This window comes from Scyliorhinus canicula, chromosome 15, assembly GCF_902713615.1.
Source record: "Scyliorhinus canicula chromosome 15, sScyCan1.1, whole genome shotgun sequence".
Lineage (NCBI taxonomy): Eukaryota > Metazoa > Chordata > Chondrichthyes > Carcharhiniformes > Scyliorhinidae > Scyliorhinus > Scyliorhinus canicula.
Genome location: NC_052160.1, coordinates 45,302,719 through 45,320,039, shown reverse-complemented (window position 1 = coordinate 45,320,039; position 17,321 = coordinate 45,302,719). Strand labels below are relative to the sequence as shown.

The 17,321-nt window shown below is 42.4% G+C and overlaps 1 protein-coding gene across 2 annotated transcripts in view; it reads left to right on the top strand.

The window, feature by feature from the left end:
* Positions 1-17,321, top strand: part of LOC119979096 (protein outspread-like) — a 295,919-nt gene that overhangs the window by 158,680 nt on the left and 119,918 nt on the right. For both annotated transcript variants that reach the window (XM_038821092.1, XM_038821093.1), the window contains exon 5: positions 9,428-9,518. In XM_038821092.1, coding sequence (XP_038677020.1) covers positions 9,428-9,518 — 91 coding nt within the window. The remainder of the gene's footprint in view (positions 1-9,427; positions 9,519-17,321) is intronic.

The following is a 17,321-nucleotide window of genomic DNA, read 5'->3' as shown; positions in this document are numbered from 1 at the left end:
TAGTTATGGTTGTTATGCTGAACCGCTGCCAGTTATTGGGAATCTATGAATATAATAATGAGTTAGTAATTTCACTGAAGTCCTTATTCTAGACTTCAGATCAGTTTTTAAAAAACAGCTCCACAATTTAGCTGCAACAGATAACTGTTGAAGAGAGCTGGATTTAAAAAAATTTTTTTAGAGCACCCAGTTCGCTTTTTCCAATTAAGGGGGAATTTAGCATGGCCAATCCACCTCCAGCAAACTCCACACGGACAGTGACCCAGAGCCGGGATCGAACCTGGGACCTCGGTGCCGTGAGGCAGCAGGAAGAGAGCTGGATTTTAACTAACTAACTAAAATCAAGCAAGTGAACAATACAATGTACAGGGAAACATTCCATTGTCTCTCTATCTAGGAATACACTTTGGAGGCATTAACTCTAGAATATCTGGAATCTACAGGGAAGAATTCTTCACTTAAAAACATATCTACCTCTTCAGGTTCAGATTGCCAGATTTAACTTTAGGGCCATTTTGGAGGCAACCTGACTTCAGTGACACCTACTTACCTCCTTCCTCTCTCCATGAGAAATGTACCCAGTTGGATTAATAACCAAGCCTTAAACAAAACCAGTAACGAATTTGATGATGAAAGACCTCATGTTAGGGCTTGAAGTTGAGAAACTCCTGCTGAGATTTAAGGATTGGACCCATTATGCTGAGATTTCTAAAGTGGATGTTTGTCATGCTGGGATTTAGTATGGGGTGGTTGGTTGGGGGGTGGGGGGACAGATCAACAAATAGCACAAAGAGGGCAGAGAGATATAAGTAGGAGTAAAATTCAAAATTTGCAAAAGATTGCAGACACCCTATTGAGGAAAATAACTAACGTGAATAAAGGAAATATAAATTGAATGTATGTCAGTAGCCAAAGTCTAACTGACCAGATTGGTGAGCTGCAAATGTAAATTGCTACATGGGATTATGATGTAGTCACATTAAAAGGGAGATAGTTCAAGCAAAGTATGTGTTCTTAACTTCCTGATTACCAGGTTTCCAGGAATGAAAGACAAGGGAGCATGGTAGTTTTGATAATGGATGTCCACAGTTCTAAATAGGAAGGATATACTAGATGATTCTAGGACTAAATCTATTTGACCTGAGTGGAGGATCAGAGGGGAAGCTGCTACATTGTTGGGAGGTTTTTTTTTATAGGGTGCCAAACTGGGAGATGGGATAGATGAGCAAATCTGACAGAAAAGTCCGAAGGTGTGTAACAAAAATATAGTAATATTAGACTGACCTCATTGCAACCTTGGTTCAAATGTGGATAAAAGAGCTGAATTCATGTAGAATGGGGAAAATATTGCTAACGGTAGGGAAGGAGAAGAATTATACTATCTTTATTAGTGTCACAAGTAGACTTACATTGACACTGAATGATGTTACAGTGAAAATCCTCTAGTTGCCACACTCCAGTACCTGTTCAGGTACACTGAGGGAGAATTCAGAATGTCCAATTCACCTAACAAGCACATCTTTTGGGACTTGTGGGAGGAAACAGGAATGCCCGGAGGAAACCCACACAGACACGGAGAGAACGTGCAAACTCTGCACAGACAGTGATCCAAGCCAGGAATTTCTAATATATGTTTAGAAAACTTTCTTGGCCAATTAATATTCTCCTTTCAATAAGGTAGGAAGCAGTATTGAATCTAGTTTTGAGTAATGAAGTTAGACAAGTGGAGTGTGTTATGGTAGGTGTAAACCAGGCATATTCCTTTGAAGGGAAAAGATTGAGGATCCAAAATTGATGTTCTCGGAATGACAAAGGAATTAAAAGTTAATATAAAACAGAAAAAGGGGGTTTATGACATCAGAAACAGGAACATTATGGAAAGAACAAGAGGTAATCGAAGAAGCCACAGAGGTTATTTTACATTGAACCTAAACATACAGGGAGAATTCTAACCTTTGAGAGTGAGCAGGTTTCCATTAAGGTAGCAGATTAAAAGACTAGAAACTGCTGGTGTGGCAGATATAAGAAACTCACCGGTTTGCACATGTAACACAGTTTGTTGGTATATGGGGAAGCCCCTGTGGTGGGTCTGAGGTTTAAATATTAAATGGCAGTTAAGTGTAGTTTTCACTTTCTGTCTATAGCTCTGAGTGCAGGAGTTTACTGAGCTTTCTGGAACTCATGAGGTAAATCATGTTGAGAGGCCAATGGTAATTGATGAGGCTGAGTAACAGCCAAGAAAAAGTTTCAAATATGGCACCTACTTCCTTGCCACACTCAGCCAAATACTGCGTTGATGTGAAGGGCAATCACTCTCACTGTACTCTTTTACTCGGCTCTTTTGTCCACGTTTGAACCAAGGCAGCATTGAGGTCAGGAGCTTGCGACCGTGGTGAAACCCAAACTGAGCATCAGTGAGCAGGTATTGCTGAGTAACTGCCACTCGATAGTTTTGTTATTACTTCACTGATGATCGAAAATAGGCTGATGGGGCAGTATTTAGTCAGGTTGGATTTGTCCTGCTTTTTTTGTACAGGACGTATTGGGCAATTTTCCACATTGCTGGGTGGATGCCAGTGTTGTAGCTGCACTAGCACAGCTTGGCTAGGGTTGCGGCAAGTTCTGGAGCACAAGTCTTCCGTATTATTGCTGGAATGTTGTGAAGGCTATGACTTTGCCGTTTCCAGTTTGTCGATATCACATGGAGTGAATTGAATTGGCTGAAGACTGGTATGTGTGACGCTGGGAACCTCCAGAGGAGGCTGAGATGGATTATCCACTTGGTACTTCTGGCTGAAGATTGTTGCAAATGCTTCAGTCTTGCATTTGGCTCTGGTGTGCTACATTCCTCCATCACTGAGGATGGGAATATTTGTGGAGCCTCCTCCTCCAGTGAGTTGTTTAACTAATCACCACTAGATGTGGTAGGGCTGATCCATTGGTTGTGGAATCGCTTAGCTCTGTCTATCGCTTGCTGCTTATGCTGTTTGGCATGCAAATTGTATTTTGTTGTAGCTTCGCCAAGTTAACACCTCATTTTTAGATATGCCTGGTGTTGCTCTTGGAATGCCCTCCTGCACTCTTCATTGAACCAGGGTTGATCCACTGGTCTGGTGGTAATGGTAGACTGGGGGATATGCTGTGCCATGAGGTTGCAAATTGTGGCTGAGAACAATTCTGATGTTGATGGCCCACAGTCTTGAGTTGGTAGTATATGCCAGTAAGGCTTGTATAGTGATAGTGGTCTATTGCACTTTCTACAACACTGTGTAGATTCATGGACTGGTGCTCCAAGAAGAGGAAGGTAACGGGAACTCTGCAACTTTGGAGAAGGAGCCAGATTTGGCAAGGAAACTTCAGCCGTACACTTAGATGCCTTGGATCAGACTGACTCAGGCATGCTTCCGTTAATCTGAGGCAGCACAGCCATCTGAAAAAGGGTCAAGGGTCAGGATTAAATAGACTTTGAGAAGAGTCCCCACTTCCTCGTGCCTTTGTCATTTTCCCTCTCATGGTCCCGTTCATTTACCTGATATCCGTACTCATACAATTTACAATGTGGATTGCTGACGACAATCAATTTGAGTTTTTTTATCTTCTCCATAGTCAGTGTATTTTTATTTTACACTATTTTAGATGGAAACCTACAATAATAGTTTGAGAATTCTTGAATATATTGTGCTATGTAAATTATTCCTCTTTCTATTAATAGGTTTAAGCTAATTAAATTTATGGGAAGTGAATAGCACTGACCCATGGTTATCCCTCAGTCACTACATTTGATACCTCCCCTCTGGCATTATACCTACCCTGTTTCTGTACTGTGCGAGAGTGTTGCAAATTATTGTTTAACTGAATAGAAGAAAATCCGAAGCAATAAAGAGGTAGCTCCGTATAAAAGATTCCGGAGTCTGCATATGGTTATCTTTGCACCACCTGTTCATTCTAACTTTGAAAACACAAAGATTCTTCCTCCTCTCCCCTGAATAAATAATCAAGTCATTAATATATCTATCCCTTAACAACCCCACTGCTCAGATGTCAATGAGGTTAATTTTTAAAGGTTAATATGGATCACCTTCCTTCTATCACTCTCACATATTCACTATTTGTTGTTTCTAATCACTAACCTTGCTCAAGGCTTGTAAGTTTTCATTCTGAATAACTTACTGAGACTCATGCTTATTTAGGAATTTTGTAAGTAGGCACATTATTTGCTCTGTTGAGCATGAAGGAGTTTTGCAAGGTTCTTTGCCATCTCTGTTATGTTTATATTTGTTAGTAATATTTGAATCTTGTAGATCACTATACTTTGTGACTATCTTCACCAGCCCTGCAAAGATTCAAGGGTGCTCTCTATGCAAATGTAAATTGTTGGTTCATATTCACACTGAGTATGATTCTGATCTGTGCAGTGTCATTTCATTGATGATGCCTTAGAGCGAACATCAATTTGTGAGAATATTGGGGTGAGTAGGGTTAAGGTTTGAACAAAGAAAAGTAAACTCTCTCTGATTTGATATCCAAAAGTACTTTTGGTGTAAGTATATAGTTAGTTCATAGCATTTTTGCCTCTGGGCTACAAGTTTGAGTTTGAAGTCCCAAATCAAAATTTAAACCTGTAATTTAGGACTTTAGATGAGATGCCAAACTATGTTAAGTGCTACATCAATGTAAACTATTTATCTACTCTACTGGCTCGAGTGCTATTCAGCTGTGTTCCTATTATCAATTATTGTCTATTGCTTCTGTAGAGTCATAGAGTTTTCACAGCTCGAAAAGAAGCCCTTTGACCCATTGAATCTGCACCGGTCATCAAGCGCCTATCTATTCTAATCCCATTTTCCAGCACTTGGCCCATAGCTTTGTATGCTATGGCATTTCAAGTGCTCATCTAAATACTTCTTAAATATTGTGAGGGTTCCTGTTTATATTTCTGGGTTACCACCCTTTCAGGCAGTGAGTTCCAAATTCCCTCCACCCTCTAGATGAAAATATGTCTCCTCCCATCCCCTCTAAACCTCCTCACCTTAAAACTCTGCCTTCTGGTTATTGACCCCTCTGCTAAGAGGAAAAGTTCCTTCCTATCCACCCTATCTATGCCTTTCATACTTTTATACACCTCAATCAGGTCCTCCTCAGCCTTCTCTGCTCCAAGGAAATCAACCCCAGCCTATCTAGTTTCTCTTGATAACTAAAACCCTCCAGCCCAGGCAACATCTTTGTGAATCTATTTGCAAGATGAAAATCGCTTTTTGTCACGAGTAGACTTCAATTAAGTCACTGTGAAAAGCCCCTAGTCGCCACATTCCGGCGCCTGTTCGGGGAGGCTGTTAAGGGAATCGAACCGTGCTGCTGGCCTGCTTGGTCTGCTTTCAAAGCCAGCGATTTAGCCCAGTGTTCTATGTGCAGCTTGGGTGGATTGGCTATGCTAAATTGCCCCTAGGTGGGGTTACAGGGATAGGGTGGGGGTTGGGCCTAGGTGGGGTCTGCTTTCAGAGGGTTGGTGCAGACTCAAATGGGCCGAATGGCCTCCTTCTGCACTGTAGGGATTCTATGATTCTATGATATTTTCAAGTTAGGACGCTGCATGACTTGGAGGGGAACTTGCTGGTGGTGATTTTCCCATCTGTTGTCCTTGTCCTACTAGGTGGTAGAGGTTTCTGAGTTCGGAAGATGCTGTCGGAGGAGCCTGGGTGAGTTTCTGTGGTGCATCTTGCAGACGTTGCTGCCAGTATGCATCGTTAGTGGAGAGACTGAATGTCCATGGTGGTGGGTGGGGCGCCAGGCAAGCAGGCTGTTTTTCCGAGCATCTTGAGGGTTGTTGGAGCTGCACTCATCCAAGCAAGTAGGGAGTATTCCATCATACTTCACTGTCTTGTACCTTGTAGATGGTGGACAGGTTCAGGGAGTCGGAAGGTGAATTACTCTCCGCAGGATTCCCAGCCTCTGACTTGCTCTTGTAACCACAGCATTTATATGGCTCAGTTCAGCTTTTGGTGACCCTATGAATATTGATAATGGAAGATTCAGCAATGGTAGTACCATTGAATGTTATGGGCAGATGGTTAGATTCTTTCTTGGAGATGGCCATTGCTTGGCACTTGTGTGCTGCAAATGTTACTTGACACTTAAACCTCCCAAGCCTGAATATTGTCCAGGTCTTTCTCCATAAGGACACAAACTGCTTCAGTTCTCCCATGCCACATTATCTCTTAAAACTTGATAGACAGACATTTTGGTCAATTAGATGAATTAGAATTATTTTAACCCAATCACAGTCAGAAAGGGGACAGAGCCTAAAAAGATTATGATTTCCTTATGAGACCGAGAGAGAACCTTTTTTGCTCTCTCCAAAATCATCTTTCTCTCTCTCTCTCTTGAGACCGAGAGAGAACCTTTTTTGCTCTCTCCAAAATCATCTTTCTCTCTCTCTCTCTCTCTCTCTCTCTCTCTCTGAATTCATCTTTACCCTATCCTTTAAAACCTATTCTCACTTGGCTTTGCAAACAGCTATTTTCTTTTGTTTCATTTTTTAAATATAAATTTAGAGTACCCAATCATTTTTTTCCAATCAAGGGGCAATTTAGCATGGCCAATCCACCTAGCCTGCACATCTTTGGGTTGTGGGGGCAAAATCCACGGAAATACAGGGAGAATGTTCAAACTCCACACTGACAGTGACCCAGAGCCGGGATCGAACCTGGGACCATGGCGCCGTGAGGAAAAAGGGCTAACCAGAATGGTGCTGAACATTGTGCAATCAGAAGTACACATTCCAGTGCACATCCCTACTTCTGATGGAGGGAAGGTCATTGATGATGCAGTTGAAGCTGGTTGGACTTAAGACACTAATCTGTGAAACTCCTGCAGTGCTGTCCTGGGAGTGAGACTGTTGACCTCTGATAGCCACAACCATCTTCCTTTGTGCTGGGTATGTCTCCATGCTAAACTCAGTCCAATGCTGCCTTGATGTCAAGGGCAGCCACACTCACCTCACTAAGAGTTCTGCTCTTCTGACAATGTTTGGTCCAAGGTTGTATGGAAACCAGGAGCTGAGTGCCCCTGACAGAACCGAACTTCAGGTGCAAGTTACTGCTGAGTAAGTGCCATTTGATAGCACTGTTGCAGACACCTTCAGTCACTTTGCTGATGAAGGGAGTAGACTAATGGAGTGGTGATAGAAACCTACTTTTCTTAGAGGTAATAAATGTTTAAGGGAAGAAATGATTTGGTGACATTAAACTGTTAAAAATCATATATTAGCCATGACAGCAGAGAATGCTGAAAGCATGGGAAAAGATGTGATAAGGAAGTTCGTATTCAAACTGACTATCCACGTTGCAGAATAGACTCATTGTTATCATTACTGTGCAAATATCTCAGTTCAGAAAAACATGGTGGGAAACAGGTGGTTTGAAACATATAGAAGTTCTCCCATGCCACATTATCTCTTAAAACTTGATAGACAGACGTTTCGGTCATTTAGATTAATTATAATTATTTTAACCCAATCACAGTCAGAAAGGGGACAGAGCCTAAAAAGATAATGATTTCCTTATGAGACCGAGAGAGAACCTTTTTTGCTCTCTCCAAAATCATCTTTCTCTCTCTCTCTCTGAATTTATCTTTACCCTAACCTTTAAAACCTATTCTCACTTGGCTTTGCAAACAGCTATTTTCTTTTGTTTCATTTTTAAAATATAAATTTAGAGTACCCAATCATTTTTTTCCAATTAAGGGGCAATTTAGCATGGCTAATTCACCTAGCCTGCACATCTTTGGGTTGTGGGGGCGAAATCCACGTAAACGCAGGGAGAATGTTCAAACTCCACACTGACAGTGACCTAGAGCCGGGATTGAACCTGGGACCTCGGCGCCATGAGGCAACAGGACTAACCCACTTTGTTTTGTTTCATTTTTGTATCTGCGTTTTGATCTGAAGAAATTACTATGAACTGAATTGTATCTTGAATTCAACTCAACCATCTGTACTTGTGGGGTTGCATGGTGGCACAGTGGGTAGCACTGCTGCCTCACGGCACCAAGGTCCCAGGTTCGATTCCAGCTCTGGGTCATTGTCCGTGTGGAGTTTGCACATTCTCCCCGTGTTTGCGTGGTTTTCGCCCCCACAATCCAAAGATGAGCAGTGTAGGTCGATTGGCCACGCTACATTGCCCCTTAATTGGAAAAAATTAATTGGGCACTTTAAATTTTTTTTTAAATCTGTATTTGCATTCGACAAACAACTTTCGAGATTCTATATTTGCGTAAAATTTGACTTGATCATAGACTTTAAAACTGACATAAATAAAGCTATACTTGACTTCACCCAAGAATCTCTGTCTCGAGTTCTGTAAGATTAATATATAGTGCAGCGACACATAAATATATTATCAAAGTACAGATCCATCAGGTGGGCAGCACGGATAGCACAATCGCTTCACAGCTCCAGGGTCCCAGGTTCGATTCCGGCTTGGGTCACTGTCTGTGCGGAGTCTGCACATCCTCCCCGTGTCTGCGTGGGTTTCCTCTGGGTGCTCCGGTTTCCTCCCACAGTCCAAAGATATGCAAGTTAGGTGGATTGGACATGATAAATTGCCCTTAGTGTCCAAAATTGCCCTTAGTGTTGGGTGGGGTTACTGGGTTGTGGGGATAGGGTGGAGGTGTTGGCCTTGGGTGGGGTGCTCTTTCCAGGAGCCGGTGCAGACTCGATGGGCCGAATGGCCTCCTTCTGCAATGTAAATTCTATGAAAAGGTGGTAATTGGTCGGATTGGATTTGTCTTGCTTTTAGTGGACAGACATGTCTGGGCAATTTTCTACATTGCTGAGTTGATGCCAGTGTTACAGCAGTACTGGAACAGCTTGGCTAGGGGCACGGCTAGGTCTGGAGCACAAGTTTTCAGTGGTATTGCCGGAATGTTGTCAGGGCCCATAGACTTCACAGTATCCAGTGCCTCCAACCTTTGCTTGAAATCATGTAGAGTGATTAGAATTTGCTGAAGACTGGCAACTGTGATGATGGGAATCTCAGGAGGAGGCCAAGTTGGATCATCCACCTGGCACATGTGGCTGAATTTTGTTGCAAATGCTTCAGCCTTGTCTTTTGCATTGATGTGTTGGCCTCCCTCATCGTTGGCAATAGGGGATACTTGTGGAACCTCCTCCTCTTGTCAGTTGTTAAATTGTCCTCCGCCATTCAATTGTGACAGTGTCATTGATCTGAAATATTAACTCTGTTTCTCTATTCACAGATGCTTTTGGAATATTTCCAGCATTTTCTGTTGTTATTTCCAATTTCTGACACCTGCTATATTTTATTCTTGAAAAAGCTGCTGTCTGTTCTGAGTAAGGCTCCCAAAGATGGTGAACAGTGTTATTGCCACATGGAGTTCTGATGTCTTTGTTTGCGTGTCTCCTTTTCAGCTGGTTTGAAATGCTGATCATATATCCTCGCACCAACAAACAGAATCAGAATCAGAAAAAGAAACGGAAAGTGGAACCTCCCACACCACAGGTAAAGAAAATATAGGAAGGCAATGTGCAAATAAAGAAGATAAATTAATGTGAGATATTCGTAGCATTGAGTTGAATTTAACCCTATTTCCTGTGGTGCATATTGCCAGCTAATTAAGTATTAAAATGTCCTCCAATTACACAAAAGATTCATTTTCAATAAGAATGATATTTACGTGGCTGAATTGCTGTAGGAAACAAAGAACATGCATTTATATAAAACATGACCTCAGAATGTTCCAAAAATTTCACTGTCATTCTTTACACTTGAAATGTGGTCACTGCAAAGTGGGGAAAATGTGACGAACCAATTTACGCTCAGCATGGTTCTACCAACGGTCATAAGATAAAAGACCAATTGAATTATTGGTGTTGTTTGAGGGATAAATGTTGGCCAAGATACTGGGAAAATTTCCCATTAGGGAGAAGAGCCCATGATCTGCAGGCCATATGGCGAAAGCATATCAGCAGGAACTCATGATTTCTATATTTCCACTTCCTATTTTCTCCCTGTCTTTCTTGCAGGCAGTAGTCCTTTTCTGTGGTACGATCCCGCTACAAACAGCCTTAATTCAATTTATTATTCTTAACTTGTGAGATGAGACAGTGAGTGGCAATGTGCTATGCAACATGCACTTCACCAGGTAGCAACCAGGAGTTTGAGCTATAGCTAATTTTATCCTCCTTAATCCGGGGACGCTAAATTCAATTTATGGCATTCCTACCACAATCCATGCTGAGATCATTTAACAGATCGCAAACCAGTGACCCAACCTAGGACCATTTGAACCTGTATGCTTAAATATCTCAATCAGTTGTGCACACCTTCTCTAGGCTAATGGGAGAGCTTCACATCTAATTTTCAATGAGACCATTTGATACTATTTGATTACTCCTTGTGCACTTCCTTTTGTTGTTTGTGGTACCATTAATGCTCTGCTCTCTCTTGTGCAAATGAGATTTGTTTCCTGTTAAGTAACTCATGTATCCTGTTCTCAAGTATAGTTTCTGGGTAGTAGGTGAGTACCTTGAATGAGGCAAAGCCAGGTTTGTGGTGCATATCACTGTATTTTTATCAACAAATACTGTTTAAAAGAATAAATCAGCATTAAGTTCCTGAAGATAATTTCAACCTGCTTGACCTTCATTGAACAAGCTGACCTCTGAGAGACAGAACAGATTGAATTTCCATGAGGCAGAGTCTCCTTTGAGACCCGTGCACTGAATTTGGCTCTGACATTTGCAATAACATTGCTGCACTGGGCCACTCCTACACTGGGAGAAGGGAAAATGCAGGAGGTGGGTGGTTGGCGGGGGGAAGCTGGGAGACTATTTTTATATCACAATAAATAATAATACTCTCACTTCTGTCATGACGTTGCGGATGCAAGTCTCACTTTAGAGTCTTGAGCACAAAAATCTAAGCTGAACCCCAATACTGAGGAAGTGCTGTAATACTGGAGGTGCCATCTTTCAGACGAGATGTTAAACCATCCTGTCTACCCTTTTGGGTGAATGTAAAACACCCCCAAGACATGATGGAATTCTCTCCTTGGCTGATCTGTATTATCGTTTGTGTAGCCTGCCTGTCCGTAAATTGTCTGCTGTATTTCATACTTTACAAAATTTATTACACTTCAGGAGGGCATGGTGGTGCAGTGGTTAGCACTGTTGCCTCACGGCGCAAAGAACTTGGGTTCGATCCCAGCCCTGGGTCACTGTCCGTGTAGAGTTTGCACATTCTCCCCATGTCTGCGTGAGTCTCACCCCCACAAACCAGAAAGATGTCATGGGGAGGTGGATTGGCCATGATACATTGCCCCTTAATTGGGATAAAAGTGAATTGGGTACTTATATTTAGTTTTAAAAAGTGATTACCCTTCAAAAGTACTTGATTGACTGTAAAATCCTTTTTGACATCCTGAGGTTAAGCAAGATGCTATATAACTGCAAGCTCTTTCTTTTAAATTAGATGACCTAGCCTATCCACTTTCTCCCAGTAATAGCTTCTGTTTCTCTTTGGCTGGATAGTCCTATTTTGTAGTTATATCAGATGAATCTCTTGATCAGCAGCTATGTATTTCAAAGACTAATCAGAAAAAGTAAGTTGAGAGATTCAGTTGCATAAATTGAATATCTCTTCACCTACAGTGCTAGTTATGCCTGTGTGAGTCACTGTTATAGATGCTGCCAATGCTGGTTAATATGGGTGTCTGTGTTCCCTGTACTGGTTGGTGTGGATGTGTCTGTTGGCAGTGTTAGTTATTGTCATTTCTCTGCTTTGTTGATTTACATTAATGCTGATATGTCTCGTGTCAGTCTTTCCGTTGCCAAGGTTGACAATGCAAATGTCTTTGCGTTGCCAGTGCTGAATATTACAAATCTGCTTTGCAAATGATGCTGAGGGCTGTAGATCAAATGCAGTTCATTCAGTCCAGAACTAATAATCTAATCTGGCACATTGTGGCTTGTTACATTTTCAAACAGAAAGGAATTTAAGAATAATGATGCGATAGACGGTGCTCCACTGTCTTATCCTGCCAAAGCTTGTAAACTGGGCTCGTACAAGAAGACTTGTTTGAGAGTCTTGCAGGGGAGGGGTGGTGGGTGGGGGTCGGGGAAGCATAACATTAATAAGAGGAGGTGGACTGGGCAGAGGAGAATTTCAGGACATGTTATGCATAATAACTGTAAATAGTGTTAAATGACACCGCTGAAGTTCTATAAAAGAACATAGAACATAGAAAATACAGCACAGAACAGGCCCTTCGGCCCACGATGTTGTGCCGAACCTAGATTAAGAACAAATTAATCTACACCCCATCTTTCTACCGTAATCCATGTACCTATCCAAGATCTTCAAAGATCTTAACCAAATGGGAATTAAACTCAGGACTTGGGCCATCTACTTCCTCGCAGAATAAATTAAGCCATGTTACGACTGAATATTAAAACCATGCTCGAGACTAACAAGCAACTGCATGGGAGATCAACAACTTGCATTAAAACAGTATCTTTTCTACAGGAGAAGATGCGTCATTCACATGTGATCAACCAGGTGTTGTATTAAAAACTGATTGTCATATGAATGCAATATTTTCTGTCTCTACAGCTTTAAGGTTGGCCACACCCTAATCTTAAACTCCAGTCTTGCTTCAAGTCAAAGTGCACCTGTTTGGGGGGGGGGGGGGGGGGGGTGGTGTAAGGAAGCATTCTCACCCAAGGATTCAAACATACCTGAATGTACCATACGGGGTTTGACCCCAAGAAAGGCAAGGTTCACGTTAGTCTTTCTTCCATCAATGATGGAATTAGGATCTTTACATGCCCTGTCTGCTGCAGCCCAATCTGCCATGGTGACAAAGTCATAACCTCGAGGCCAGGGGGAGAGAAAGGAACAGAAGGATATGTTGATGGGGCGAGATGAAGAAAGGTGGGATGATTTGAGTGTACATACAGACATTAACTGTTGGGCCAACTGATCTGTTTCTATGTTGTACATACTTGGTGATACTTTAGTGTAATGTACCCTAGCATACATTTGGGGAAAAAATAGAATCTCACAACAGCTATTGTTATAAAAAACTGATATTCATCAGTCTACATTTGGCAGCTAGGCAAAATCCTGTATAACCAACCCCTGTTGCATCTTTCTCCAGCATCCATGAGGCACTTTCCAGCAGAACAGTGATCCAGACCAGAACAACTTCTTCGCCCAGGCTGCTGTGCCCATTTAAAGTGTATCTTCCCCAACTATGATCAGCTAACTTGCCACAGATCAAGGGTGATAGTGGGATTTTCTTGTTTGTTTGACACAATACCATATTTGGTAATGTCTTGCTGCAACATTTAAAATTTTTTTTAGAGTGTCCAATTAATCTTTTCCAATTCAGGGGCAATTAAGCCTGGCCAATCCACCTAGCTTGCACATCTTTGGGTTGTGGGGGCAAAACCCACCCAAACAAAGGGAGAATGTGCAAACTCCACACAAAAAGTGACCCAGAGCCAGGATCGAACCTGGGACGTCGGCGCCATGAGATAGCAGTGCTACCCACTGCGCCACCGTGCTGCCGCCTTGCTGCAACATGTTACAGCTTGAAAAAGCCATTCCAATTTAAAATGTACTTCAGGATTTCAAATTTGAAATACTCTGTCCTGTGTGAGCTGTGGATACATAAATACATAGAAGATGGGAGCAGGAGGAGACCTTTTGGCCCTTCGAGCCTGATCCGTCATTTATCACGATCATGGCTGATCATCCAACTCAACAGTACACAACAGTACTGTTGTGGTAATGTTACTTACTGCGCAATCCAGAGGCACTGACCAATGATCCAGAGGAATGGGATCAAATCCCACGATGCCAGCTGGGGGAATTTTATTTACATTTATGAATAAGTCTAGAATGAAATACTAGTCTGATTTAATAATAATGATGAAACTATTGATTGTTATAAAAACCCATCTGGTTCACTAATGTTCTTCAGGGCAGGAAATATGCTGTCCTTACCTGGTGTTTCCTACTTATAACTCCAGACCCACAGCAATGTGGTTCACCTTTCCTTGCCTTCTATCAGGCCACTCCGTTATATCAAAACACTACAGAAAAGTCGAATAAGCATAAAACCAAAAAGACTGCCTGGCATAAGCCTAGGCAGTGGAAATGACAAAGACATATCCTGTCAAGTTGACCCTGAAAAGTCCTCCTCATAACTTGTGAGGACTGACTTGTGCTAAAATTGGGGAAGACTAGTCAAGCAACAGCCTGACATAGTCATACTCACCAAATTATACCTTACAGATAATGTCACAGCTCCTCCATCCCTGGGTATGACCTGTCTCACTGGCAGGACAGATCCACCAGAGGTGGCGTGGCACAGTGTGGTCTGGGAGTCCTCAACATTGATTCCAGACCCTATGAAGTCTCATGGCATCAGATCAGACATGGGCAAGAAAACCATCTGCTGATACCCCGCCTGAGCTGATGAATCAGTGCTCCACCATGTTGAACAATTTAAAGAAATATTGAGGATAGCAAGGACATGGAATATAATCTGGATGGTGGATTTCAATGTCCATCACCAAGGGTGGCTCTGAGGCATCACTATGTCCTGAGCTGGCTAAATCCTGAAGGATATGTCTTGCCAGACTGGACCTGCAGCAGGTAGTGAGAGAACCAATCAAAGGGAAACGGCTTCTTGACCTTATCCTCCCCAATCTACCTGTTGCAGATGCATCTGTTCATCTTGGTATCAATAGAAGTGACCACTACAAAGCAGTTGTGGAGACAAAGAACCATTTTTTCATTGTGGATACCATTCACTGTATTGTGTGGTACTACTATTGTGCTAAATGGGATAGATTCAGCATAGATCTAGCAGCTCAAAACTGGGTAACCATGAGGCATTGTGAGTTATTAGTAGCAGCAGAGTTGTATTTAACCACCATCTGTAAACTGATGGCTCGGCATATCCCACACTTTACCATTACCGTTGAGCTGGGGACAGAGCCTCTTTCAGTGAACGTAGGGGAGTATGGCAGGGGTAACTTAAAAATGAGGTGCCAAGGGCAGCACGGTGGTGCAGTAGTTAGCACTGCTGCCTCACAACGCCGAGGTCTCCGGTTCGTTCCCGGCTCTGGGTCACTGTCCGTGTGGAGTTTGCACATTCTCCCCGTGTTTGCGTGGGTTTCGCCCCCACAACCCAAAGATGTGCAAGTTAGGTTTTGGCCACACTAAATTGCCCCTTAATTGGAAAAAATGAATTGGGTACTCTAAGTTTTTTTTTAAATGAGGTACCAACCTGGTGAAGCTACAACACAGAACCACATGTATGCTACAAAAGCTGAGGCAGCATGCAATGGACAGAAATAAGCGATCCCACAACCAAGAGATCAAATCTAAGCTCTGCAGTCTTGCCACATCCTCTCGTAAATGGTGCTGGATAATTAAATTACTGGAGGAGGAAACTCTACAAACATCCCCATCCTCAATGAAGGGGGAGCCAGCATATCAGTGCAAAAGTCCAGATGAAAGATCATCCATCTTCAGTCAGAAATGCTGAGTGGATGACCTGTTTTGGCCTTCTCCTGAGGTTCTCACTGTCATAGATGTCCATCAATTCAATACATTCTATATGATGTCAAGAAATAGTTGAAAGCACTGGACAGAAACAAGGATGTGGACCCTCTCAACATTGTAGCTGTAGTACTGGAGACTTGTTCTCCTGAACTAGTCATGATCCTTGGACATGCTGTTCCAACACAACAACAACGCTGACATTCACCTGACATGTCAAAAATTGCCCAGGTACGTTCTGTCCACAAAAAGCAGGACAAATCGAACCTGGCCTATACCGTCCCATCAATCTACTTTCAATTATTAACAATGAAGGAAGACGTTGTGCTATCATATGGCACTTCCGTAACAACAACCTGCTCACTGATACTCCGTTTGATTTCCATTTGGTCTCCTTGGCTCCAGACCTCATTATATAGCCTTAGTCCTTGCATGGACAGAAAAACTGAATTCAAGAGGTGAGTTCAGAATGACTGCCCTTAATCATGAAGGTAACATTTGACCCAATGTAGCATGAAGGAGTTCTAGCAAAATTAAAGTCAATGAGAGTCAGTGGAGAGGGGGGACACACATGTCACTGATTGAAATCATACCTAGCTTAAAAAAGAGATGGGTGTAATTGTTGATGGTGCCTCAGCCCCAGGTCATCACTGCACATTGTCCTTGGGGTAGTGTCCTAGGCTGAAAAACCTTCCTTCCAACATAAAGTCAGAAGTGGAATGTTTGCTGATAATTGCACAGTACTCAGTGCCATTCACAACTCATCAAATGATGAAGCAGTCCATACCCAAATGCAGCAAGACCTGGGTAACATTCCTTGGCTGATAAATGGCAAACGACATTCACTCCACACAAGTGCTAGACAATGACCATTTCCACATGAGAGAATCTGACCACCTCTCCATGACATTCAATGATACTACCATTGCTAAATCCCTCAAAATCAACCTCCTGTAGGGTACTAATTGAGCAGCACATTAGTTGGCAAATACTGTACTGCGTTGAATAACCCACCTTCTGACCCCCCAAAGTCTGCCCAACTTCTATAAAGCGCATGTCAGGTGCATGATGGAATACTCCCCACCAGTCTAGGTGACTGTACCTCCAACAACATTGAACCTCCAACAAAACTGAAGAAGCTCAACACCATCCAAAACAAACCAACCTGCAAAATGGACATCCCATTCACCACCGTAAACATTCATTCCACCCACTTCAGTGCACAGTGGCAGCAGTGTGTATCCGCAGAAATGAGGCAATGTTCCTTTGACAGCATCTTCTAAACCCGTGGCCCCTGTCTTCTAGAAGAACAAGGGCAGCAGATTGATGAGAACACAATCACCTGCAGGTTCCCTTCCAAATTGCATACAATCCTGATTTTCAGCTGTTTCTCTATTCCCTTGCTGCCACTGGATCTACATTCTGGCACTCCCTCCCTAAGAACACCATGGATATAGCTACACCACATGGACTGTTCTGGTTCAAGGATGTGACGTACCGTCATCATCTCGAGGTGAATTAGGGATCAACTTGCTGGTTTTGCCTTTAATGCTCACAGCCAAGAATTAATTTTTTAAAATTGAGTCATTGGCATTAATATCAGAAAAGGAAAACAATCAGGTGAAAGTGATACAGAGAGAGTGCCAGCAGTGATCTGTGAGACTACAGCGAGCCAGGAGAAATACTAATGTTCCTGCTAACTCCATATTCAGTTGAGTGTTTTTGAAG